The sequence below is a fragment of the Chelonia mydas genome, chromosome 9, assembly GCF_015237465.2.
Source record: "Chelonia mydas isolate rCheMyd1 chromosome 9, rCheMyd1.pri.v2, whole genome shotgun sequence".
Taxonomy (NCBI): domain Eukaryota; kingdom Metazoa; phylum Chordata; order Testudines; family Cheloniidae; genus Chelonia; species Chelonia mydas.
Genome location: NC_057855.1, coordinates 25,998,491 through 26,025,867, shown reverse-complemented (window position 1 = coordinate 26,025,867; position 27,377 = coordinate 25,998,491). Strand labels below are relative to the sequence as shown.

The following is a 27,377-nucleotide window of genomic DNA, read 5'->3' as shown; positions in this document are numbered from 1 at the left end:
AAACATGTACAAACTCTCATTTGTGTCATTGATGGGAAGCTTGGTTCTATAAAGGTTGGGTATTGTATACCTCTCCTTGTTGTGCACTATTCTAAAATAATAAAGGTAACTTGATTGCTTTATTAATCAAGCTTGACTACTCCCATCTCACTATTTCATTGTCACCAGCTAAAACCAGACCACGAATCAATTGTTACCTTTATTTTTATATATTATAATCTCAGATGCTCAGCACCATGGTATTTATTGATCAACAGCTGGAATCCTGAGAATCTCAGGTCCTGAATTTAAAGTCAGCCAATTTGACACAAGAAGGTATAAGAGAGCAACAAATTAATCTAGATAGGATTTCAGGACTACATGATAGGTTCTCTTTGCCTAACTTCTGAATTTCTCTATTGGGTTCAACACTTAAAATTAGCCAGGGCATTCAGATAAGGCTACTAGCCAAAAGTCATTAGGGTTATCACTAACTCACCATTGTTTTATTCCATTTCTAATGTATAGTAAGATAATACTATTGTTATCCAAAGGTAAAGGACCACCAAGGGGAAAAGCAGAGACTAAATCTGTTTCACCTTTCCATCTGCCACCAACACATGTATCAGTGTATCCAAGCTGTTGCCGCTTACTAAGTCTTCTATTTGCTGAAGGAGACTTACCATGACAGAACACTGGATATGGGCGGCTAAGTGTCTTGTATGGCCTCTGAAGCATTTAGCACATCCAGTAATTCATGAATTATTAATCTGATGTGCTCTGTACTACCTCACTGATTAACTTCTATAGATTAGGCAAAACAACATATAAATCATGTGCATACATACACAAGAGACCTCTTAGAGCTGTATTCTAACAGTCTGCTTGCTCCCAATGATCCAGAGAAACACACTGGATATTGAACACGACTCTTCTTAATTTAGTAATGTGGATGAAGACCTGCAAGGGTTGCTTGACAGGACAATAACATCAAGGAAAGGAAGATTCAAGCAGCTTGAATCATTTATGGTTCATCTAGACTTACAATCTGGGTTCTCAGGGAGCAGAATACTTCCAGTGAAAAAATATCAGGGTTTAAAAACTCATCATTGTATCAAGATTAACTTCACGTCAGAGGGAACTTGATAGTACATTTTTGTCAATGGAATGGCATATCAATCTGACAGTCTGCATGTGATCAGCACTTACCTTCATGTGTTTGCTGATACTTCTGGATTATAATACAGTACCAACTGCAGGGGAGTATGGCTTACAGAACCACAGCCAATGAGTAGTTTACCTTCAATTAGTAGTTTGCGTTCACTGTTTACAGTGAGGCCTGAGTAAGAATCATGTTTGACTGCTTCATATTGTGGAAGCAGTTACAATAAATAGGCAGACACTAAGGGTGTACTTTGCACTCCATCAGATAATATTTTATGGAAAAACATTCATCATGACATTATTTCTGTCAACACAATTGTACATTCTGAGCTTTCTCTAGGAACTATAATGCTCTGCTTGATTGGATGCAATGTCTTTAATTTCATTCAGATCAGCTAGTGTAGAACTCAAAATACAGTCATCAGAAAAGGAAGTGTAGGTATAGAATAGTCTCATGACAAAAATTCTATTGGCTTAATTAGATGACTTTGCTGACTGCAGAGCTACTTCACCTCCATTTTTTTTTGTGGCTCCCTTTCCACCAGAAAGGTGTGAATGCCTCATCTTGCTGATGGCCTATAAGTTGGTCTATTGCCAAACTATTCTATTGCCAAACTATTCAGTCTGATTTGTGATCATAGCTCTTACAAAATATATCCAGTGTGGTCTTTATAAAACCACCTTCCCAATGTTTAATATGAAATGAGTGACCCCCTTGCCTATTTCATCTTTGGGGTTCACTCTGAAAAATTTCACAATGTGCTACACTTGTAACATTCATGCCTTCAAGTTTTTAGTTTCCCTGTACTTATTAGTACTGTCAAAAAGCTACTTTAAATCAACAGCACCTGATCCCAATATTACGTTAAAGGTGAAATGCAATTGTTTTGCTGAAACTTAAACATGTTTATAGAAACACTAAAAGGGAAATATAATTAGCACTCTAATATTGTTCCTTCTGACCCTCTGCCCAGTAGTGGCAGATGTTAAGGGCCTTACAGGTCAGCTTTCCAGTGTAGGAGAAATCAGTGATGCAGACTCTGGGTATATTTCAACAATTACTTGTTTTATTTACATCAGCCCAGGGAATAGAGGTGATCAAATGGCATTCCTGCTTTCAGGAATCTCTGCCCAAAAACAATGCCTGGTTCCCAGAGAGCAACTCTGCCTCAAGAATTGACTCTAATCATAGACAGTCAGTGGGCAAACTCTCCTGCTGCTTACACAGATACCCCTCCAATGATAACTTCCTCTACACAGAACCTCGCTTAATCAAACTAAAACCGCCACAGTATGTATACCTGTGATTGAATGTTTCCTCCTGTGGTTAGAACTTGGAAGACTATGCATAAGAGTGTCACCTAGTGACTTGTGCCATAACAATATATAACTTGAGGAAAATCATTTTTCCTGAGATCCTGATGAATCTAAACTACTGCTTTCTGGCTCCCCTGCTGCATCTGCATGAGTGACCAAACAACTACAGTACAGGTAACTTGGTGGTCCCTCAAATTCTAAGCACCTATTTTCAATGCTTGTAAACTCTTCAACACTTTCTTTGGGGGCTGAAGTTTATAATCAAGATCACCCATGACCGAGCTGAGAACTGAATTCAGATCTCCCGAGTCCCAGTCCAGTATACGAATCTCAAATATAACCTTTCTCACTCCTGCAACCCCAAAACTCCCATTGAAGCCAATTGACTGCAGGATTAGGACCCTTTTTATTACACAACAATTGGCTATATTAGATGATCAGCATCATTGGCAAAGATTACTTTTTATATAATAAAAAACGGACATGGTGCTGATGTGATGTGATACGATTAAACTATACTGTAGCTGTTTCAGTACAAGTGCACTCTTTGACTCTATCATTGTCAAAGATGTCCTTGGAAAGATTTCTTGATGGTCAGATGATATGACAGCAATGCTCTGCAACAAAAAAATTGCTTAATGTTTTATTTTTTGTGTTTGTAGCCAAACTTTCAGTGCTGCCCACTTATACTTAACTGCACCCACAAAATTTAGGCATCCATGATAGGCAAATTAATATTTAAAAGCACATTTAATTCCTTCTGGGCAAATGAGTCTTTCACTTCACACATAAGAACGGCCATACTGGGTCAGACCAAAGGTCCATCAAGCCCAGTATCCTGTCCTCTGACACTGGCCAATGGCAGGTGCCCCAAAGGGAATGAACAGACAGGTTATCATCAAGTGATCCATGCCCTTTCACCCAATCCCAGCTTCTGGCAAACAGAGGCTAGGGACATCATTCCAGCCCATCCAAGCTAATAGGTTCATCAATGACTATGTTCCATGAATCTATCTAGCTACCTTTTGAACCCTGTTATAGTATTGGCCTTCACAATACCCTCTGGCAAGGAGTTCCAGAAGTTGACAATGCGTTGCGTGAAAAAAATACTTTCTTGTGTTTGTTTTAAACCTGCTACCCATTAATTTCATTTGGTGGACCTTATTCTTATATTATGAGAAGGAGTAAATAATGTGTTCTTATTTACTTTCTCTATACCATTCATGGATTTTATAGACCTCTATCATATCCCCCTGCCCCTTAGTCACCTCTTTTCCAAGCTGAAAATCCAAGTTTTATTAATCTCTCCTCATATGGAAGCCATTCTCTACCCCTAATAATTTTTGTTGCCCTTTTCTGAACCTTTTCCAATTCTAATCTATCTTTTTTGAGATGAGGCGACCACATCTGCACGCAGTATTCAAGGTGTGAGCGTACCATGGATTTATATAGAGGCAATATATTTTATCTCTTATTATCTATCCTTTTCTTGATGATTCCCAACATTCTGTTTGCTTTTTTGACTGCCACTGCACATTGAGTGGATGATTTCAGAGAACTATTCACAGTGACTCCAAGATTTCTTTCTTGAGTGGTAATAGCTAATTTAGACCCCATCATTGTATATGTTTAGTTAGGATTATGTTTTCCAATGTGCATTATTTTGCATTTATCAGCATTAAATTTCATCTGCCCTGGTTTTGTGAGATCCTTCTGTAGCTCTTCGCAGTCTGCCTGGGACTTTACTATTTTTAGTAGTTTTGTATCATCTGCAAATTTTGCCACCTCACTGTTTACCCCTTTTTCCAGATTGTTTATGAATATGTTAAATAGGTCTGGGCCCAGTTGGAGATCCCTGGGGGACACCACTATTTACCTCTCTCCATTCTGAAAATGACCATTTATTCCTACCCTTTGTTTCCTATCTTTTAACCAGTTACCAATCCATGAGAGAACCTTCCCTCTTATCCCATGACTGCTTATTTTGCTTAAGAGCCTTCAGTAAGGGACCTTGTCAAAGGCTTTCTGGAAATCTAAATACACTATATCCACTGGATCTCCTTTGTCTGCATGCTTGTTGACCCCCCCCCCCCAAAGAATTCTAGTAGATTGGTCAGGCATAATTTCCCTTTACACAAACCATGTTGACTATTTCCCAACAAATTATGTTCATCTATTTGTCTGACAATTTTGTTCTTTACGATAGTTTCACCAATTTGCCTGGTACTGAAGTGAGGCTTCCTGACCTGTAGTTACCAGTCACCTTTGGAGACCTTTTTAAAAATTGGCGTCACATTAGCTATCCTCCAGTCATTTGGTACAGAAGCTGATTTAAATGATAGGTTACAGATAACAGTTAGTTATTTCACATTTGAGTACCTGCAGAACTTTTGGGTGCATACCATCAGGTCCTGGAGACTTATTACTGTTTAGTTTATCAATTTGTTCCAAAACCTCCCCTAATGACACCTCAATTTGGGACAGTTCCTCAGATCTGTTGCACAAAAAGAATGGCTCAGGTTTGGGAATCTCCCTCGCATCCTCAACAGTGAAGACCGATGCAAAGAATTCATTTAGTCTCTCCACAATGGCCTTATCATCTTTGAGTGCTCCTTTAGCATCTCAATCGTCCAGTGGCCTCCCTCGTTGTTTAGAAGGCTTTCTGCTTCTGATGTCTTTAAAAAAAATTTTGCATCACGTATCAGCAAATTTTTCAGGTGCGTTTAAAGAGTCATGCTGAAGATATTGCTGTAGCTTCTGTTGCCCAGTTATAGTCAAATATGGCAACAAGGTCACCATTAGAATAAACAGAGCAGAGAAACAATATTTGTCTTGAAATAACCTGATCACTTCTAATGGCACTACAGAGGTCTCCTGAGCATTGCATTTCTCCTGATCTTTAATTCTCATGTCTCTGTTCCAGCTGACCAGTGTCCTAGCTCAACTGGTTTGGGAATGGGCCCCAAAGCCTTTGACAACTATCTTAACTTAGCCTCCTCCGAGATTCAAATTTGGATTTCCTTCTCTCAAAAGCTTCCCAGTGAAAGGCACCTATTCCAGTTACCTTAACTATAGCAAGTTTTATCCCAGTTATAAAGAGTTAAACATTCTAGACTATCCAAATCTTAGCTAGTTACGGGGAAACATATGTTGTGTTTTAATCTATTGATTAAGAAGGATTAAAATTCTTACATCTTGCTCCATTTCTAATTGTCCAGTGACCTTGAGCATCCTTCTTCCAGATTGTGTTTCTGCCTGTCTCAGATGGTTCTCTCCCTCAAGCTCCATGGTCTCTCTGTTAATAGTTCTTCTGCTGGACTTTGTTTTTGTATGTGTGAAAAACCTGACATTGGCATATGTTACCTTTAACTGTCCTGCCTAAGTTAGAACACCTATGAGTAAATGTTTTATTCAGTTTCCCTTACTACATCATTTAATAAATACTTTACTGAATTCTGTTGACATGAAAACTTTGCCATTTCCTCCCTATTTGCCTGGTTGACTAGTTAAGGAAACTCTAATGTATGTGTCAACATCTCAGCCAAGCCTTCCAAAAGCCATTGTCTCTCTTGGCTGACTTCTGAACAAAACCTCTCTATTGGTAAGTCATTTTGGATTTATAATGCCACCTTTTCCTACAGGCAAAATACTCCCTGCTATAGTTTGAAGCAGTTTCCCTAGCTCGAATTTTTTTGAACCTAGAAAAGTGGTTATTTTGCAACATTTTATAGTGTTAAGAATTGTTGACCATGTATTTGTATCACATATTTCACCTTGTAGAGTAACACAGACCATCACAACCCACTTCCTCATTCTGATAGTAACTAGCCACCTCAAAACCGCAGTCAACGAGATGCAAATATTTCCACTGACATACATGTTATTGGGGGTTAAAAGAGTATAACTGTGTTGGCATCACCCCATTCCTCCAAGTTAATAATCATATATGAAACAATGTGTTATGGAGGCGCCACATTGTACCAATTTTTTCTTCCAAAACAGAAGAAACACTTAGAGTAGGAAGCTACCAAACTTCCCTAGATCGTCTCCGCCTTTCAAGCCTGCAATGAACTGATCACCTTAGTGTCTAATTAACCCATGCAGAATTTGTTTTAAAGACAATAAAATATCATATGGTTTCAAGGATTCAAATATATATATACTGTATACACATTTCTTCTGTTGCCAGCAGTCTTTTTCTTCTTAGATGAGAAAAGGGGTTTTCAATACTTTAACCTCGTATATTAGGTCATGTTCTCCTTGATAACTTAAGTTAACAATTTGTCATCCACAGTACATTGAGTGATCAACTACAAAGAATATAAATATGACTGTTCAAATCTACAGGAACAGTGAGTGCACCCCAGAGTAGTCAGAAAAAAAGGCAATGAGAAACAAGAGCTTGAGAAACAGGATAGAAATCAGCCAAACTTTAAGATAGCCAGAGAAGAGCACTTTATAACCACATGCTGATGTTAGAGGTGAGCAGGATGGCATCTCAACTGAGACTCACTTTCAACATGTGACTAATGGAGCGTGTGAAACAGATGTGGTAAATTATTCTGATCAATTATTCCCTGCAACTCAGAGCAGTAGAGGAGCAATCCTGAACTCTGGAAATTTTGTTAAGTCTTGTAGATTGAAGGCAAATTGTCCCAGGCTCTAATATGGTCTACAGCATTTTTTTGCTTTTTCCCCCCCAGGAAGGAGCTCCCACCCCTCACCCCAGACTGGTGCTCATAGAGGAACAACATGACATTGAAATTTTTTTCCCCACCTCAGTCAAGGGACTGACTTATTCATCCTTGGTAGCTAGTTGGCTTCTCTGGCATTCTTTTCAAAAGGGCTGTTGAGATTTGGCACAGGGAAGGGGAATGTTTTGGATAAAGAGAACCAATCATTCTGGCTTCTAAGAAATAGATAAAAAGGAGTATTTGGCAGCATTTGTAGAAGTCATTACCCCTGCTGCTTAACGTACATTTTTGAAGCGTTCAAGGAAAGTATATGGGAAATATAGCTAGCAAAGATGGTTCCAATAACATAAGCAGAATTAATATTAATCCTGAAATGTTCAAGACCAATGCAAAGGGTCTTTCTGTTGTCTTTTGGTCAGTCACCTGATGTTAAGATTTGCTTCGTCAGTGCTCAAGACTAAGGAAATATTTGATGTAATGGCCAAGAAAGGAGGCTGGCCTCTTCACGGTGTTGTTTGGCTTTCTTTTGTCAAATCAGTTTGGCATCATGTTTTTTCAAAAGCAACTGAATTTAGAGGGCTTGACTCAAGAACAAACAACATGTATTTCAGGGCTGCAAGAGTGGCAGCAAACAGGTTGAGTATGTCAGACTCCAGCATTAGGTAAATAGATTAACACCAAATAAACTTGTGCTTTACATTCTGTTGCTCCATTAGTGGGAATTTTGCCTGAGTAGCACATTCACCATGTAGAATGAACGGCCTTTCAGCACTAGTGAAGGCAACATTGCTTCATTCAGGATCTGATTATGCGCCCATTGATTCTGTGGTGCAGGTTCAAGTCCTTTGTACTCAGCTGACTTAGGCCTTGTCTTTGCTCTTTGGTGGAGGGGTCTCTTAACTTGAGTTAATCAATTCACGATAAAAGCCTAGTGAAGGCGGGGGCATCTTACCTAGATAATGAGAATATCCACAATTACAGTTAAATAAGATAAGTACAGTGGATACAAACCCTCATGATAAATGATGAGGGTTATTGAAAAACTTCCTCTGAGAAAATATTCCACAATTTTCCATTGAGTTTTTTGCACTTTCCTGTGAACGTCTAGTGCTGGCCTCCATTAGACAGGATACTGAACTAGATGGATCAAAGATCTGATCTTATGCAGTACTTTTTGTACATGCTTACAATGGACCAACTCCTGGTCCCCCATGCTAACTCAAAGTAAGAGGGCTTTCTGAGAGAGGAAAGTCTTTCCCTCCAACATGGAGGCAGTGTGCTGAGCCCTGCACAGCCTTCCCTTTGCTGCAACAAGTGGGTTGTAATAATGACGAGACTAAAAGTCTGATTTTTTTTTTTGCCCTGTCTTTCATACTAATATACTTTCAAATTCTAATATACCTTTAATCTCCTTGATAATTGAAAACAAAAGATATGAACTACTTAGATTATGTCTAAATCATTCCTTCTGCACACAACCCGCACCCTCTACTATAGTTTTTCAGTGATTGGACTGCTTGAGAATTTCCATTTGATGTGTAACATGCTTTTTTTCTTTGTTAGGGATTTATCATGCAGTTGAATCAATTCAGCTGTGAAAGGCCAGGTGGGAAAAAAACTGCATGTTTTTTCTAATGGAAATGAGTGGCAAAAAATCCTTTGATTTTTGCGGACAAAGCATCAAGAAACAAAACTGGAATTAATTCAAACTATAGCAAAGAAAACATTGGATGAGAAGCCTACTCAGCTGTGTATATATGGAATGATTAAGATATATGATAGAGGTGTGGAGAAATGGGTCAAAATCTAGCACATTTTATGATCATGCTCTGAAATAGGAAAAAATTATTGATATAATCAGCAAAATACAGTTGCCATCAGCGTATGAAATCACAATAGTGCAGCGATGTTTCATAATTAGTCAAGAAGTGACCCATCCATTTCTTGCTTAGTTGAACGTAAGGGGCCTCTGGCAGCTGAAGCAGTTTGATTCCAAAGTGCAAAAGGTTAGCATCCATATATGAGATGTGCATTCCCTGTGTGGTGCAAAGCCCAGCTCTGCAAGGCAACGCACGGGCTGTTTGTGGGTGCAGCAGGGAGGAGCTTGGCTGCTGAATGCAGTAGTGTGCTTACCACCATCACCCTTTGAAGTGGGTGCATTAGGACAGGAATGGGTATCCTGTAGCCCATAGGGCTAGCCTGCTGGCTGGCTTGCTATATTATATCATGCCCAATATTATTGATTTGTCTGTTTAATACAAAGCTATAAATCCAATATAATAAGAGTATTTTATTGTGTTTGGCAGTAACACAAGGAACCTATAGGACCATATCCTGTATGATGAGCTAAAGCAAGTTAGCATACATATAGTCAAGTATGTTTGTGACCTTTGGTTTCGGTACGTGGGCTACTGGTTACCCTTTTTTTGTTTTTTGTTTTTGTTTTGATTTTGTTTACCTAAGCCTTAATGGTAACCACAAGGTATACCACAAAGAACATGCAAGTAACAACCACAGAACCAGTTCAGGCCAGAAATAACAGGTTTGAGAATGAGCTAATTGTCATTAATATGTACGAATATATTATCAATATGTGTTAATATGCCAGCCTATAAAGCGCATCCCAATATTATGAAGATGATGAAATTAGATTTGGACATGGAAGGTTGGGCATATAGTGTTCAGGCCCTCTAAGAGGGGCAAACTACCATGAGGGTATAGTTTAGTTTAGCTTTTCCAAGCTTTGTCCATCTTCAACTCGAGCATTGAGGCCATTGGATTCTTTTGGCATGCCAGAGGCGAGGCTGGTCCTTTGTCTCTTGCCATCAGGTTCCCAAGGAAGGGTGTGTGAATGTTAATCTAGGAAGTTTTTATAGAAAATACCACATGTAACTCCAGAACAGTATTATTTCCTTCTAATTCTGGGGTTTGGAACTTCGATAACTTTTCTGCTTATCAGAGTAGCAGCCATGTTAGTCTGTATTCACAAAAAGAACAGGAGTACTTGTGGCACCTTAGAGACTAACAAATTTATTTGAGCATAAGCTTTCGTGGGCTACAGCCCACTTCATTGGATGCATAGAATGGAACATATAGTAAGAATAAATATGAATATAATATATATTATACAGAGAACATGAAAAGGAGGAGTAAGAGGCTAATTAATTAAGATAAGCTATTATCAGCAGGAGAAAAAAAACTTTTGTAGTGACAATCAAGATGGTCCATTTAGACAGTTGACAAGAAGGTGTGAGGATACTTAATTTAGGGAAATAGATTCAATATGTGTAATGACCCAGCCACACCCAGTCTCTATTCAAACCCAAGTTAATGGTATCTAGTTTGCATATTAATTCAAGCTCAGCAGTTTCTCATTGGAGTCTGTTTTTGAAGCTTTTCTGTTGCAAAATTGCCACCCTTAAATCTTTTACTGAGTGGCCAGAGAGGTTGAAGTGTTCTCCTACCAGTTTTTGATGTTATATTTCCTGATGTCAGATTTGTGTCCATTTATTCTTTTGCATAGAGACTGTCCGGTTTGGCCAACGTACATGGCAGAGGGGCATTGCTGGCACATGATGGCATATATCACATTGGTAGATGTGCAGGTGAATGAGCTCTTGATGGAGTGGCTAATGTGATTAGGTCCTATGATGGTGTCACTTTATTCATTACACATACTGAATCTTTTCCCCATATTAAGCATCCTCACACCTTCTTGTCAACTATCTAAATGGGCCATCTTAATTATCACTACAAAAGTTTTTTTTTCTCCTGCTGATAATAGCTCATCTAATTAATTAGCCTCTTACTCCACTTTTTCATGTTCTGTGTGTGTGTGTGTGTGTACACACACACACATATATATAATCAATCTCTTCTTACTATATGTTCCATTTTATGCATCCAATGAAGTGGGCTGTAGCTCACGAAAGCTTATGTTCTAATAAATTTGTTCGTCTCTAAGGTGTCACAGCTACTCCTGTTCTTTTTTTCTGCTTATATTAATAAAAGTCTCTAAGGCTGTGTTTTTTCCTCAGTGTGAGTGTGCTTGCTGTACATCCCAACGGTTCTTACAAGACTCTGTGTAGCCTGATTCTGGGACAGAACCTTATTATCTTCTGATCAGATCAACTGGCGAACCTATAACGCATATCAGATACAATAACATTAACCCCTAAAGATCAGGCAACAATCCAGTCATGGCTCAAGAGGCCACTGCCACTCTGTAGTAGCGTTGGGAGGATTGCAAATAATCCGACTGAGTCCCAAGGGGCTAGATAGGCCCCAAAAGCACAATAACAGTAAGAAATGGCTCTTCCTTTTGAAAATGGAAAGCAAGTTTTCGAACTGTATGAATTACAAAATGGCATGACATAGTTCAATTTACATGAAACAACATCACCAAACAGCAGACACATAACCAATATTCACATTCAAAATGGTAAATGTAGAGAATGATGGCTCTGGGGAGTGAGTTGGAGTAATTCAGGTTGTTCTTTTCCTACAATCTTTTGTCTTCACTTCTTTGCATGAGCATTTATGGGATCTGATCCTACATTCCTTACTCAGCTAAAATTCCCGCTGAATAAATCCAGCCATGAACACTGTTACGTTTATATAGCTAATACAAATGCAAGTACAATAGAAACTCTTAACTACAACAGGTTGAATTTTTTTCAAATTTCAAAACTTTGTTCATAAACCATAGAAATTTTGATTAGACAAATAAGATAAAAATTGACATAATTTTCACAGTTTGTTTTTCCATTATTTGACTAGGTTCTATTCCTATCCGTATAGATGACACAAACTTTCCTGGGTATCTGGCTGGTGAATCTTGCCCATATGCTCAGGGTTTAGCTGATCACCATATTTGGGGTCGGGAAGGAATTTTCCTCCACGGCAGATTGGAAGAGGCCCTGGAAGTTTTTTGCCTTCCTCTGTAGCATAGGGTACGGGTCACTTGCTGGAGGATTCTCTGCTTCTTGAAGTCTTTAAACCACAATTTGAGGACTTCAATAACTCAGACATAGGTGAGAGGTTTTTCACAGGAGTGGGTGGGTGAGATTCTGTGGACTGCGTTGTGCAGAAGGTCAGACTAGATGATCGTAATGGTCCCTTCTGACCTTAATATCTATGAATCTATGAAACTCATTATAAATGAATAACAAACCTGATGATATACTTAATTCATAATACAATACACATGTTTATCCTGTCAGAGCTTCTTGTCCTGACCCCTGGTAAGATAGAAGTGGTGTTATTGGACAGGGATCATTTTTATCAGATAACTAGCTCCTCTTTTATAGCTCCTCTGTTTGAGGGAACTGATGTGGCAGTCACTGAGTCAAGCTAAAAATTGTGGCATTGTTGAGCATGCCCTGTCCATGGAAAGCCATGCATTGGCTAGTTTTAGAAATGTGGTTTTCAGCAATGCAATTTGCAGAGGTTGTGCCCTTTATTTATCTTATTTATCCAGGGACATACTGGATGCCCTCATGTGCCCTCATGATCTCCAGTCTTTGGTTATTGTAATTTCCTCTTTGCTGGGTTACCATGAGGCTAAGCCAAATGCATCGATGGCTCATGGGTTAGAGCTATTAGAATCATATTGAGCCCGCTTTGTGCTCTTTGTTTGGGTGCCCATTAAGTTGAGGCTTTAGTTTAAATTCGCTTTAATGGTTTATAAATCTGGGGTTGTTCCTATTCAAGGGCCTCCTACTGGAGCCTTCACCTACAGGTTTTGCACTCACTTGGTGCTTAGGGAGTTCTGCCATCACTCCTAAAGTTGGTAAGCAATCGAGCTTTTGTTTCCTCGCTCCCTCAGGCTGCCTTCTGAAATCCAGCTCATTTCATCCATCCCTAAAAACGTATTGTTTTAGAGGCATTTTTAAATTACTGCCTCTGATGTGGCTTTGTCTGTAGTTTTGTCAAGTTTGGAGTGTTCCGTTTATTTAATGAAGTTGTTTTATGATTGCTGTTCTGTACCCCAAGCACTTTTTTGCAGGGAAGAGGAGTGCATGGTTTACAAATAATATTTTTATTATTAATAATCATTTTCACCCTGTCTTGTTTAGCAAGTGGGATGATGCTGTGAAAAGAAGCCACTTAGGCTCTGCTTCCCCTAAAACACAACACCTTAATCATCTCTAATCTTTATTATGACTTTATTAATTTAATGCATAGAATCTCAAACACTCATGGTTTATAAATAGTAGCTTCCATGCTTTCTTGAGGAATATTACTACATACACTTCTTTCTTCCTCTTATATACTTCAGATGAAATCATGGCTCTATTGAAGTCAATGGAGTTTTGTGACTGGCTTCAGTGGGGTCATGATTTGAGCCTCACATCCCTTTGATCATCTCTCACTATGAGCAGAAAGGATGATTGTTCTACATTAATTTCTTTATATTGTTATTGATACACTGTTAGTAATTGTATTTCCAGTATATGTACTTCAATGCCGTTATATTTAGTTTTTTTAAATTTATCATTAAATAAAATGTTGATGTATTTCAGTATTCAAGACTACTCATTACATTGTCAGCTTGTCAGTGATGCAGGCTCAGAGCATAGCTCAAGCCCTGTAAGCACTTACAGTATTTCAATTATGGGTAAGAATTTTGAAAACATTTTCTTTTAATTGGTGGTTACAGGACACTGAGTTATTGCACAGTTAATGCCTTTCACCTTTAGAAGTCAGAACTTAAAACACTGCTTCTGCTTAGGTAACACGTGACAATGGATTTTAGTTCTCACAGTATATTTGCTGATATTACAAAACTACAACTGTTTGGTATGATTCACAGTTTGCTCAAGACTGGAATGCCAGGGAAATTGCTATCAGGTATGACGTCTGCTTTGGTCGAGGTGTGTAGGAAGGCTTGCACTGCACTTACCTAACTAAACTATAACTGACTCTAACCACTAAAATGCTGTGTAAATTTACGGTGCTAGATAGATTAGTGATAAATGTTTTATAATAAATATCAATGTGACTAATGAAATTACTAATAGTAAAACAATAAATAGACAATTTTAAAAGACTTTTAGCATGCTAATAGCATTACATTTTTTTCTATAGCAACAATCCAAGTCTTGTATTAAAATAAACTCTTCAGCCTTGTAGTTTATCCTCTTAGGAATGAGATTACTGCTTTCATAAGCCAGCATGGTGGTCTTAAAATGTGTATAAATATTCTGTTTTGTGGGTAGGTTCTCTTGTGGGAACACTGTGGTTATGAGAAGACACCAATGAACAATTTTGTAAGATGAGACTTTTAGGGTACATTGATACATACTCTTCAGATGTTCCCTTATTTGGGATAAAATGAACAAGAAAAAAGCTTTCATCTGTAGCTACTGCAATGTTGCAAAAGAGAAACAACACCAACAAAAACCTACCAAAATGTATAGAAAGCATAAGGTCCTATCATTGAGAAACAAAAAATTGCTTAAAACTATATTTTTGTGTAATTTACCCCAAGAAATAACCAGTTTAAAATTCCTCTCTGTATTCATTTGTGTATTCCTGGAGACATAGAGTATTTGGATGGTTTCCCTAGTAAGCTTTCCCAATAAATTAGTTATGTAATTTAGAGAGACTTTCAAGTTTGAAAATGTTATACATAAATAATGCAAGAAATACTAATAGTGCTAAACTATGGCTGTATTTCAAGTTAGCAGGGATGTGACTGTAGTATGTATCACATATCACACAGTTTACTAACACAGGAGCAAGAAACCAGAGGGCTTAAACCAGTGAATTTTGTTTTGTTAAGGAAACAAAATAATAACATTCTGACCTAGAAAAGGCAATGCCGGTTACTTTGGAAAAGTAAATTAAGTGCTCAGTGCACAAAGCTAAACTAGAGAGCAACTGTACCATTTACTTCTAGATAAATGCTAGAAGTAAATGCAGCACTGCTGATACTGTGTTTTGCTTACAGTCGGTATCTGTCAGTTATTTTTTCCAGGCATTTCCATTGTAGACTAATACTTCAGTGAAACTTTTGAAGGCAAAAATTACAAATCTTTTAAAATGAATAAAAAAGATACGTTTGGAAGTCTCCAGGTCTTAGAAGAATCACAGATCTGGTAAGAATGAATCTGAATCTTTCCCCGACTGTCCAATTAATTTTTAAATTTAATGCAGTGACTCGCAAGGTAAAATATAAAGGACAGAGAAAAACCCCATTTGTTTAACAGGGAGCCGCTGTCTGCATATGTTCTCTCTACATCTGCCTCCTGAAAGGGGGTGTTTTGTTCCCACTTGTCTGAGGAGTTCTGTGCCTATGTGTATGTAAATGAGCGTCAGTGTGTGTGAATGGGTGTCAATGATCTAGCTGTCCGTGTTATCGCACATCAGTGTGAGTCTGTCTATGGTTTAAGTTATGCATGTGTGTAACCGCGTTCAATAGATCTGAGATAAAATGACACATGGTCATGCCAAAAATGCGGTTTACTATTAAGGTAGATGTTAGGAAAGATGTGCTGTGTGCGTGAGAGAGAGAGGTGTCTCTGCGTGTAACTCTCTCTGTAAATGTGATTGTGTTACGTGTTGGTGTGCCTGGTCGGGGTTTCCGTCCCTGTGCGGCTCTGTTATCTGTAGGGATGGCTGTTGTTTGTGGCAGAACAACTCTCCGGGTGTCAGGAACTTCGCTGTGTTGTGTGTTCCCTTCCCACTGCTAAAAGCTACAGCCGGCTGTTCAAGGAAACGAACCAGACCGCCTGGATCCTTCCCTGCTATCTCCCCCCTTCTCCCTCCCGGGTGTCAGAAGAGAGGGTACGTGGGGCTGAGCTAACACGCCCGTGAGAGAGCCGCTTCTCCCGGAGCCGCTGCTGCGTGCCGCGCTCCTGTTCCCGGGCCTGGAGCGGAGGGGGCAGGCGCGGAGCCGGCGATTGGGCTGGGGCCGCTGAGTGGGTGGCGGCCACTCCCGGCTCTGCCGCCGCCTCAGGAAGCTGAACTCTGCTCCTCAGCCCGCTCCCGCCGCCCTCGCCTAGTGCCGCGCGGGGCTGCGGCGAGCCTTCAAGGTGGCGCGGCGGGGACCTGCGCTCCTAGCCGGCGCGGGGAGTGAGAGGCACATGCCGCCCTCCGGGCGCCCCTTCTCCTGCCTTCCGGAGGGGCCGAGCAGGCGGCGGGGGGGCGGGGGCCGGATCTCCGAGGAGCGGACCCGCTGAGCGGCCGGGAAGGTAGGATGGCCCGGGGCGGGGAGCGACCCGAGCGCTCGGGGCAAGTTGGCCCCGCCGCGCCCACAAGTTTGGCGCGGTTGCCCCCAGCCCGCCGCGGCTTGCCCGGTGAGCGGAGACGGGAGCCTGCCCCGAGCGCCCCGCAGCGGGGGCCGGGACTCTCCGTCCTCCCCGCCGAGGGAGAAGGAGCCGGGGGTAGCCGGGCGGCCAGTGCGGGTGGAGGGAGCTGCGGGGCAGGGGATCGCTTACAGCGGCCCCGAGGGGGCGGGCGGGGGGCTGGAGGGTAGCCCGAAGCCTGGGGTGTTTGGAGGGCGGAAGAGCTGAAGCTCTGCGAGGTTGTCCGGGGGAGGGGAGCCCCTCTGGAGGGGCTCTCGGCTCACCTCCAAGGCGGCAATATAAATCACTGCTTTGGGCAGGAAGCGGGTGTCAGGGAACCTAGAGCAGCCTCCTTTTTCTGCCGCCGCCCCCTTCAGCCTCCCCTAGTCTGCCCTTCTTCTCTTATCCTCATGAGCCTCCTTCAGCTTGTCCCCTTTTTCTCCTTCAGCTTGTCCCCTTTTGACCCATTCTCTCCCTCTTCCATTGAGCCCCTGCTGCCTTCTGAGACACCCGTATAGCCCTTGCCAAGTCAGCCCCTCTTCTGCTAGTTCCTAATCCCTCCCTTCTTTCTTTCTTTCTTTTTTTTTTTTTCAGCCCCTTTCCCCTACTTTGGCTCCTGCCTGCTTCATTTCCCTCTTTCATTTCCTGCCCCTTTCTACTCCCAGTGCAGTCTGTACCCCCATTCCATCAACCACTGACAGCCCCTGATGCCTATCCCTGGGGCACTGGTGCAGCTGCCACTTCCTCCTTACCCTCATTGTTTCCTCTTTGTTTATGCCAGATTCATGTCCACTGGGATCTAGCAAGGGGAGTAAGGAGGGAAGGAGTAGAGAGTTGCCCCGGCTCCCTGATGACCCCCTATTCAACTGTGACAGGGAGGAGGAGAAGGATCTGTAGCGGGACCCTATTGACTCCCAGCAGCCCACCTGGATGTGTTAAATTCCAGCAGGGATGCTGGCAGTCTTCAGTGGGGGTGAGGAAGGGTGCCTGTGTCATGTCCAAGTGTGACACTTGGCTGGTTTAAATATTTCATAGGAAAAGTTCATGCCCTGTGCTCAACTAAACTACAGAGAGAAAAATAATTGAATGATTGGTGAATAAAATTGAACAAGTATACATGGATTCTTCATCTGACAATGTTTGAATAAAGCAATAAATAAATAAATTAAATTAAATGCTAGGTTCCAACTGGGTCTTTCTTTGCCTTTTCGTTTTAGATGCTTTCTTGTCCCCCCAGAGACAGTTGCTGCTTTACCCCCAGACCCGTCTGACTTTAGTGGAGAGATCATGACTGAAGTCCTCTTTTCAGCTGTTTTGAATGGGACTGAAACCAACATTCTGTCAAACACTGGCTGGACTCTGGGAAATGCCACTACCAAATGTTCCCTAACCAAAACCGGCTTCCAGTTTTATTATCTGCCCACTGTCTACATTCTAGTCTTTATCTCTGGATTTCTGGGCAATAGTGTGGCGATCTGGATGTTTGTCTTCCACATGAGGCCTTGGAGTGGCATCTCAGTTTACATGTTCAATCTGGCATTAGCTGATTTCTTGTATGTCTTGACGCTCCCTGCCCTCATCTTTTATTACTTCAATAAAACTGACTGGATCTTCGGGGATATCATGTGCAAACTGCAAAGGTTCATCTTCCATGTGAACCTGTATGGCAGCATTTTGTTTCTGACTTGCATCAGTGTGCACAGATACACAGGAGTAGTGTATCCTTTGAAATCACTTGGGAGACTGAAGAAAAAGAATGCTGTTTACATCAGTACCCTTGTTTGGGTCATTGTTGTAGTTGGGATTTCTCCTATATTGTTCTACTCTGGAACTGGGCTAAGGAAAAATAAAACCATTACATGTTATGATACTACAACTGATGATTATCTGAGAAGTTACTTCATTTACAGCATGTGCACCACTGTATTTATATTCTGCATCCCATTCATATTGATTCTTGGTTGTTACGGACTAATAGTGAAAGCTTTGATTTACAAGGATTTGGACAATTCTCCTCTTAGGAGAAAATCAATTTACCTGGTTATTATTGTGTTGATGGTCTTTGCTGTGTCTTATCTTCCCTTTCATGTGATGAAGACATTGAATCTCAGAGCCAGGCTAGATTTTCAGACTCCACAAATGTGTGCCTTCAATGACAAAGTATATGCCACTTACCAAGTGACAAGGGGGTTAGCTAGTCTCAACAGCTGTGTAGATCCTATTCTGTATTTTTTGGCAGGTGATACCTTTAGAAGTAGACTTTCAAGGGCAACCAGAAAAATGTCTAGAAGAAGTGAGCTCAATGTGCAATCAAAAAGCGAGGAAGTGACTCTCAATATTTTAGCAGAATATAAAGTGAATGGAGACACAAGTATGTGAATGCAAAAGATTTGCAAGCAGTAGCAAAAAACAAAACAAAACTGTCCGTTTTTAAGACAGTAGGATGCTTTAGTGCCATGACTGTTTGGGGAAAATCTACTGAACCAGCCGGCAGGGTTGTTCTTTTTGGGGCAGGGGTGTCTCATTTTGTGAGTCTAAGGAGAACTTAAGCAAAGTAAGTGTAAAAAAAAAAATTAATCTTAATGGGGGGAAAAACACATCAGATTTCTGTTTTTACCTTTTTTTAAAAAAAATGCTCACAATAGTATATCTTTCTGACTGGTGTCAGATAAAATAAGACAAAGCAAATCCCACAGAGGAAAAAATAGCTTCAAATGTGCTGCTTGTGGCACCTTAGAGACTAACAAATTTGTTTGAGCATAAGCTTTCGTGAGCTACAGCTCACTTCATCGGATGCTGTTATTGATTCTTTTCTCTCCATTAATAATAACAGGTTTTTTAAAAAAAATATCCAAGAAAAACTTTTCTTTTGGGCCTCTGTCCCTACTTCCATCCATGGCCTCTTCTTTTACACTCACACTGTAAAAAATTTATTTACATTCAGATCATGATGCAGCAATCTTGAACGTTGTCTTGTGATTTTGCATCTTCTACTTTTAGAGAAAATGATAAAATTTTGGTAGCTCAGTGGTGCCCTTTCTGGTTCTATCTTTGCAGAAGGCTTGATTCCTATAAGGATGGGTTCCAGGCCCATGTGTGTCATGACTCTCACAAATTATTGTGATTGTACATGAAAACTAAGGGTGAAATCTTGGCCATGTTGAAGTCAGTGCTATTGATTTTAGCAGGGCCAGAATTTCACCCTGGTGTTTGCACACAGACTGATGTCTATTTTGCTTTTTGTGCAGGCAGCTACCTATGCATGCACAATTGCAGTACATTTTGAGTGTAGATATCACCTACAAATCTGAGTTTAAAAAAATTGGCACTGCCTATCTAAATATCCAATATTTCAGTCCTTGTTGAAGTAAAATCCTCATTGTCTTCAGTGGAAAGAACCAAATAAAGGACCTGAATAAGGACTGCAGGAATGGGGGCTCTGCTTGGGCAAATGGCAGGACCAAATTTACAGATTTGGAAGAGACTTGCTCTCTAGAGTTACAAATTTTGACCAACACTTCACTGCAGTTCTGACACTCAGCATCTGATGCTGGAAGTTTGTGTGAATTCTCTTACGGGTAACAAATTCTATTATTGAAAACACTTTAATTTTATCCACATAAAAGCCGGAGATATTTGAATTATCTTAACCTTCATTTGGGACAAGCATTTTTCACTTGCTTATCTTGTGTGATAACACAAGCTGTTTCCCAGGCAAATTCTTATCAAAATGGGTTAAAGAACAATATTTGTTGGAATCAGAAGGAAAAAAAAGATAAACTTCAACTTTTTTTTTACTGTGAATAAAGAATTACTGTATCAACAAAATGTTGCAATACACTGCCAATAATGTCATGCTGGGGAGTGGGTACCTTCATAATTTGTCTCACCCAAATGTGTAAAAGGGTCACCTAAAATTGCGCAGAATAATATATTGTGTAATGCAGCAGTCAGTGAGGATTTGAGCACAGGCAGAATCTATGGGGAACAAAACCTTATTTATTTCACATAGATATTGTTTGAAATGTGTCTGAAAGTATTATTGAATCTCGCGCACAAAATGGCATGATATGTAATGAGTAAATGGTTTTAACAAATCCTCAGCCCCCACAAACTTTATGCTAGAAATAAAAATAAACTATTTCTATCTTGCATATTAATTTCCAAGGACTGACTACATGCAGAAAATGAATAGCTCTAGATATCTCTTGACAACATTGTTAAGCAGCTTACGTTCAGAAACATAAAACTACTTAACCTCCAAAAACTATTTATTTAACTTATTTATTGGAAGACTAAGTACACATGTGAAGTGTTATCTAATAACAATTTAAATGATTCTGTTTTTCATATTTTCAGAATTGAGCATTAACAGAAAAAATAGAACGGCATGTTTGAACTGTTGTAATTGTACTCTAATTGAACATCTTCTATAATAAACTCTCAGATCCAGCCCTGCAAGACATTTTGGACTACCATTTGCTGTTGATGTGCAGTCTACACATAAATTAAGCTACTGTTTAGCAAGCATAACATTTTACAGTAATGCTAAAAATCTCATTGAATCCTATAAATCCAAGAAAATGTAGAGCTAATGCGAGAAGTCAAGGCTAATGCTCCTAACTCTTTGTGACAAAACATTGGGATGATTTAGTTGGGGATTGGCCCTGCTTTGAGCAGGGGGTTGGACTAGATGACCTCCTGAGGTCCCTTCCAAACCTGATATTCTATGATTGTTGAATGTACAGACTTTGGTTCTCATTTATACTAAGGCTAAGTCTACCCTAGAGACATTATGGTGGCACAGTGGTACTGCTGTAGCTGAGCTGCTGTAAGTTCTCCCGTGTAGCTATTCTATGCTGGTGGGACAGAGCTCTCCTGCCGACATAGCTCTGTCTAGACAAGACACTTTTCTCTGTGAAACTTATGCCATTTTTACACCCCTGACCAACAAAAATTGTGCTGACAAAAGTGCTAGTGGAGACAAAGTCTAAGGCTCCTTTATGCTGCCAGAGAATGAGTATCAGCCCCACAGTACATGGTTTCAGAGTAACAGCCGTGTTAGTCTGTTTTCGCAAAAAGAAAAGGAGTTCTTGTGGCACCTTAGAGACTAACCAATTTATTTGAGCATAAGCTTTCGTGAGCTACAGCTCACTTCATCGGATGCAGTGAGCTGTAGCTCACGAAAGCTTATGCTCAAATAAATTGGTTAGTCTCTAAGGTGCCACAAGTACTCCTTTTCTTTTTACAGTACATGGTGTGTAACTATGCACTTATGAGGCCGCACTTAACTGAGACATGCACTGGTGGGCTTGGCAGATGAATTAAGGATAGTGTCAGAATGGATTTGCAGACTGTGCACTGAATGGGTTTAAAATCATGTTACTTTCACAGTTTTTTGTTTTTTTTTGTTTTTACCTTCAATTAGGGAATAAAATGTTGCACTAATTAGGAACTTTTTGAAGCATGAAACACACATACTCAATAGTCAATCCTCAGATTCAGATAAGTCTGTATTTAGATACTTTTTTTAAAAAAAAATCATATAATCAACCCACTTTGTTTTATTTTTTAAAATGTGTATCAAAGCTATGCTAAACCATATTGGCTATTCATTAATGTATATTAGACCTTAAAAATCAAGAGCAGCAACAAAATTTTCAGGATACAATTGTAACACATAGGTACAGCTCACAGTGAGGGGCAGGGAGGATCTGCACATCTCCATCGGAAACTCAGTAAGGCAATATTCACCCTCCTTAAGTGGCAGAATCCCTGCTGCTCTGCTCCTTTGTGGGGTACATGATTCTCCCTACAGCACACTGGTTCCCAAACATGGACTGCTATTGTGCCTTCCACACAACAGTGGAAAGTTAATTTTGACTCATCTTGCCTGCATATACTCACTTAAGAGACTGGCCCAGTACCTCACTATGGTCCATTGTGGTAATATTGTATGTAATCAGGATTAATTTTTAAAGGTGACTTGCAGAGCCAAGGCGCCTCATTCCAGTAACTTTACCTCAGTTATGTCCTGGAAGTTTCCATGGTGCAGGTAGGAGGGGCATTAAGTACATTTTTATCTTAAAACTTATTCTATTTTCCTTCTTTCAGGTCCTGTGACATTCAGAACTACCAACAACCAGTACCACCATCCTATTCTGATGTGAGTCCCTGACATGCACCATTCTGAGATGACAACTACCACTGAGTGCAGCTGGAACATGGAGCTGGTCCACAGAATCTCATGTTAAGTCCCCACTTTTTTTTTTAACATTACTGTATTTGGCACACGTTCTGTACCTTGAAGTAGATAGAGCTACTGCAGAATCATGGCACAGGATAACAAGAGTGACTCTCAGTGCTCCAGCATGACTACTTTGTACCTGCAACATCACAGCATGGTGTGTGTTGGGCAATCACATCCGAGGAGGATCTGGCCAACTGTGGCAGGGCTGGATGTCGTGGGACCAGAAATAAATTGTTTTCTTGCTCAATGTGGCATGGGCTCCTGGGGTAATTTGCCAGATATATTGGTAAATACTACTGCCATTTGGTACTTAATCTTATTAAAATGAATTTAATACTAGTGAAAGGTAACCAGCCTGACAGGTCTTTAGACCAAAGGACCCCCTCCATCTATTCACAGCATAGGCATCAGCAGAGAAAATCCCCTAAACTGCCTCTCACCACATCTCTCATGCTGACCTAGCGGAACCACCTCTAGGTATGTGAGGAGAATACAGTTTTCATTTCCATTCAGACCTTTGCTGACACTGCTGAGAATGCCATTTAGTGACAATGGTGATAGTGGGTTTTGTAGTCCAGTTCACTAGGATCTGGACTCAGGCAATCACCTCCTTACACAAAGTCCGCCTAACAGTACTGACTTCACTCTTTAGTGTGCTGGACTGGACTTGAACCTTGAGCGAGCTATTTTCTCTTGGCATCTTTGCTGGTAGTCTTCTAAATGTACATTATTTATTTAGAGATCCATAAAAGCTCTTGATAAACACCTTTATTTAAAAAAAAAAAACCTTTAAAGAAATGAATATTTGACCTAAACAGAGCTACAATGATCTATACAGAAACAAATGACTGTTCATGGTATATTTGAATTTTATAGCTCCATAGGGTCAAATTTGCCTCATTCATGCCCATGCGCTCCCAGGAGGGATAATGTCTAATACAAAATGAAGCAACTGTAATCTAGTTACTGAATGTGGGCTGTGGGCACTTTAGAAACTTCAGTAGCTTGATATCATGGCTATTTAAATTTGTTGTTTTTAAACTAGCAGTTTTGAATCCAGTTTATGCATTAGCAGCCTAATGAAAATTTAATTTTAAAGACACCAAGTGCCAAATTCTGCCACTGGATGCACATGAGTAACTCCCATTGAATTTAGGGACAGCTTCCCTTGTGCATTTGAGAACAGAATTTGGGATTGAGCTATTATTTTATAGAACTATATAATAAGCATTAAGGGTCGCATTATACCATCACAACATTAAAACCCACAGCAGGGATCTTCCTACAGCCAAGATGCCACAGAATCCTTCCCTCATGAGGAAAAATGGGGGAACAGTGGAGGCAGGGGACCCAGGACCTGTATACCACAGCTCTGCCAAGGGCCAGGACTTCTCCCTTCTGGCAGCATTGCTTCTTAAGGAGATGTGGTGTTGCTACTGGTCATTCCAGCTGAGCTTGTGCTATTTCCCCCTCTTTGGAGAAGATACGGTGCAGACCACAGGGTAGAGAATTAACTCCTGCTCCTTTTGCCCACTGCATCTCCACTGGATTCTGAGAGGCGCATGCTATGTAAAATGGCTGTTCCTTTTATTCACCCACTGCCTACCCCTAAAAGTGAGTAGAGTTCCTCTGGGTCCCAGGCACAGAAGAAGGGGGAAAATGTGCTATCCTGGCTTGGCTTACTCCCACTGTTTCTGGGACTTTTTTGCCCCATATTGCTTTAGTCTTTTATTTGGTCTCCTGTGTTCCTCACAGCCAAAGGAAGCAGTCCTAACATCTTGCCCATTTTCTAGAAATGTAAATTAATACACATTATTCCTAGTCCAAGCATTATAGTGTCCACTTTCTGCCTCAAGTAAAGTTTTGCTGGATAGTGTATATGCTTCCCTCTGGGGTAAATTCTGCCTGCAGTTCTCTCTAGACATTTATTTCACGCTCATGAGCATGGCTTCTGAGTACCTATGTGGGCACAATTCCCAGAAATGTATCTGGAAGTTCTAGCACTCATAATACCTAGCATTCATATAATAGCTTACATGTTCAGTGTGGCGTTATACAAACATTAAGTCCCCTCTAATGTAGGTAAGTATCATTATTCCTATTTTATACACAGGCAAACTGACACAGAGAGGTGAAGCAAATTGCCTGTACAGTTAATCAGCAACAGAGCGAGGATTAGAATTTAGACGATTCTGACTCCCAACCCAGTGTTCATTCAGCTGATCATGCTATTTCTTGTATGTGTAACTAATGGGAATCTTGCATGCATATTCGAGGGCAGAATTTGACCCTCACATGGAAGTTGTCTGAGAACCACTAAAAAATCCTTAACTACAGTATAGTAGCTTGACCTGCAGTTTTATCACTCTTACATTTGCTGTATTATTTTTAACTCCAGAGGTTTTTGTCACCATTGAGAATTTGACCACTTAATCTGTATCTGTTACAAAATGTTATGTCTGGGGTGTAAATTGCATTGCATCATCATTTCAAACTAATATGAAGGAATAAAATGTGATTTACATGCTTAATGTTTTGTGAATTTGGACTACAGTGTGTTTCAAGTATATATGTGAAAATGTTTATTTTTCTATAATTCTGTGAGATTAATATTGTTTAGTGTATCCAAAACTTGTGATTAGTAGTGCCATTAATTTGATTTGCCTATGGAGACAGTGTTACTCAATATTTAAGCTTCTCAGGTTCTGTAGTTGATTTAAATCAATAGTAACTAAAAAAAACCTAGTTATGCATAACTCATGAATAAAATGATTGTCTATTTTCTATAAAGCACTGTGTCATCTGCATGCAGTTTTTGTGTAAGGCATGGTGATAGAAACTGTAACTATTTTTAGTGACAACAGAACTGCAATGCAACCACCAGAGTTACTGGCATTGTACCTATCAATGTCAGACTGAATAAAACCCAATAAAATTATGAAACACTGTTTTGCTTCCTTCTATATTATAACAATAAATTAAAAATTCACAGGATATTCCTAAAACAGAGGTACACACTTGGAGGAAGGGAGGGATCATTATCGTTTGCAAAAGTATATAAATTCAGAACGTTCTTGAAAGGGTGCTGTCTAGTCCGCTGAGGTTTAAGACAAGTGAATAAATTATTATGCATGATTGTCAGTTAAAATATTTTATTCAATAGAGCATTTAATGGTCTAACCTACTTTCTAATAAAGAAAATACTTCAGTGGGTGAGATTCTGCTGAGAATACACCAGTGTAATTGAGCTCAGAATCTGGCCCAATATACCTTGAATATCTACCAGTCTTACACACTGTATACTCAATACAAAACCTCTTCATAACCTTCTATTTTCACTTACCACAATAACTGTTTTCATAAGTCTCTCTCTCTTTCCATTTTGCTAACCTTTTCCATTTCAGCCTCAGGTATGCATTCCTCCCAGTATTATAAAACACGCAAAACCTTTATCTGATGCTCTACAGTAAATCACCCAGTATATTTAGATCAAAAGCCAAAAATATCTCTATAGCTCCTTTTTCTCTTTGTGGATGGCTATTGCATGCTGATTCTGCTGCAGGGTAACTACACATTGCTTTTTTAGGCAGCTTAAAATGTTAAAAATGAACTCCAATATTTTAATCATTTGAGGAAAACTCTGCATGATGACAAAAATGTCTTGTATTGATAACATTGTAGACTACTCAAGATTTGCTCTTGTTCTTACTATGTCATCGCATACTTTCGTTATCGGGAGGCAGCAGTACAAGATAATATAACTTCCTGTATTATGCAAAAAAAACCTGTATATTATGTATTTAAAATGTTACAGCTTGTATACTCTCTTGGCACTCTCATGATTCCTGGAGATACTATGGCCTGGTTTGACCTCTGAAATAAGCTGGAGCAGACATTGACCTGCTCTAACTCACGCTAACTAGTAACAGCTTCCAGGTGGCCATTACACTAGCTAGGGGGCACTAGAGTGCAGGGGGGTCCCTTCATGAATGCTTCCCCTATCCTGGCAAAGCCTTAAATGCTAACTGTATTCCAGAGGAGGATCTGGTAAAGTTAACTTTATGGCCCCTTTGCATAGTCAGAGCAGTGCAAAAGAGCCCTTTGAGAGGACTGTTAGCTCTACATAAAGGCCTGATTCTGCAAACACTTAGGCACAGCAGTAACTTTAATCAGCCAATTAGTCCCATTAAACTCAATTCAACCACTCAGTGAGTAAAGTTACTTTCATGGTTATTTGCAAGATTGGATCCTAGTCAACAGATCGTAGTTACTATTGCAATACTACATGCATAGATGAGTCTGATCAAAATTTCTGATCTGAATGCTTTGGAATCTGTAGGAAGTTGGAGTCTGAACTTAGATCTGGATCTGAATGCTATGGTCATCTCCAATTATATGGATGTTTAAGCAGCCTTAGAAATATGATGTAAAACACTTGCAACTTTGCTTTATATAATAGTAATAAATACTGATCTATCTGTAATAATGTTATAACTTCAGGCAAACAAGTGGTACCGTTTTTATTAGAAAAGTATATTATTTAAAGTAAGTTTGATAGTGTTTTATAACATATTTAGCTATTTGTAACTAAACTTGTAACTCTTTTCTTCCCTGCCTCCAGACCTGAGTAGCATCTTTTAAAGGTGATTCAATTTTTCAATACCAAATATAGATTCAGGTGAT

At 39.9% G+C, this 27,377-nt stretch overlaps 1 protein-coding gene across 2 annotated transcripts; it reads left to right on the top strand.

The window, feature by feature from the left end:
• The first annotated feature begins 15,773 nt into the window (after nucleotides 1-15,773).
• Nucleotides 15,774-25,484, top strand: P2RY1 (purinergic receptor P2Y1). 2 transcript variants are annotated; one of them, XR_006283564.1, is made up of 3 exons: nucleotides 15,786-16,351; nucleotides 17,662-18,998; nucleotides 22,559-25,484. XR_006283564.1 is itself a non-coding variant. In XM_037909031.2 (2 exons), exon 2 carries the CDS (start codon nucleotides 17,732-17,734, stop codon nucleotides 18,821-18,823), a length of 1,092 nt encoding a protein of 363 aa, XP_037764959.1. In that variant the 5' UTR covers nucleotides 15,774-16,351; nucleotides 17,662-17,731; the 3' UTR covers nucleotides 18,824-25,484. The 2 variants fall into 2 exon arrangements, 1 of the variants encoding a protein (XP_037764959.1); XM_037909031.2 differs by having other exon boundaries at nucleotides 15,774-16,351; nucleotides 17,662-25,484.
• The last annotated feature ends 1,893 nt before the right edge of the window (nucleotides 25,485-27,377 follow it).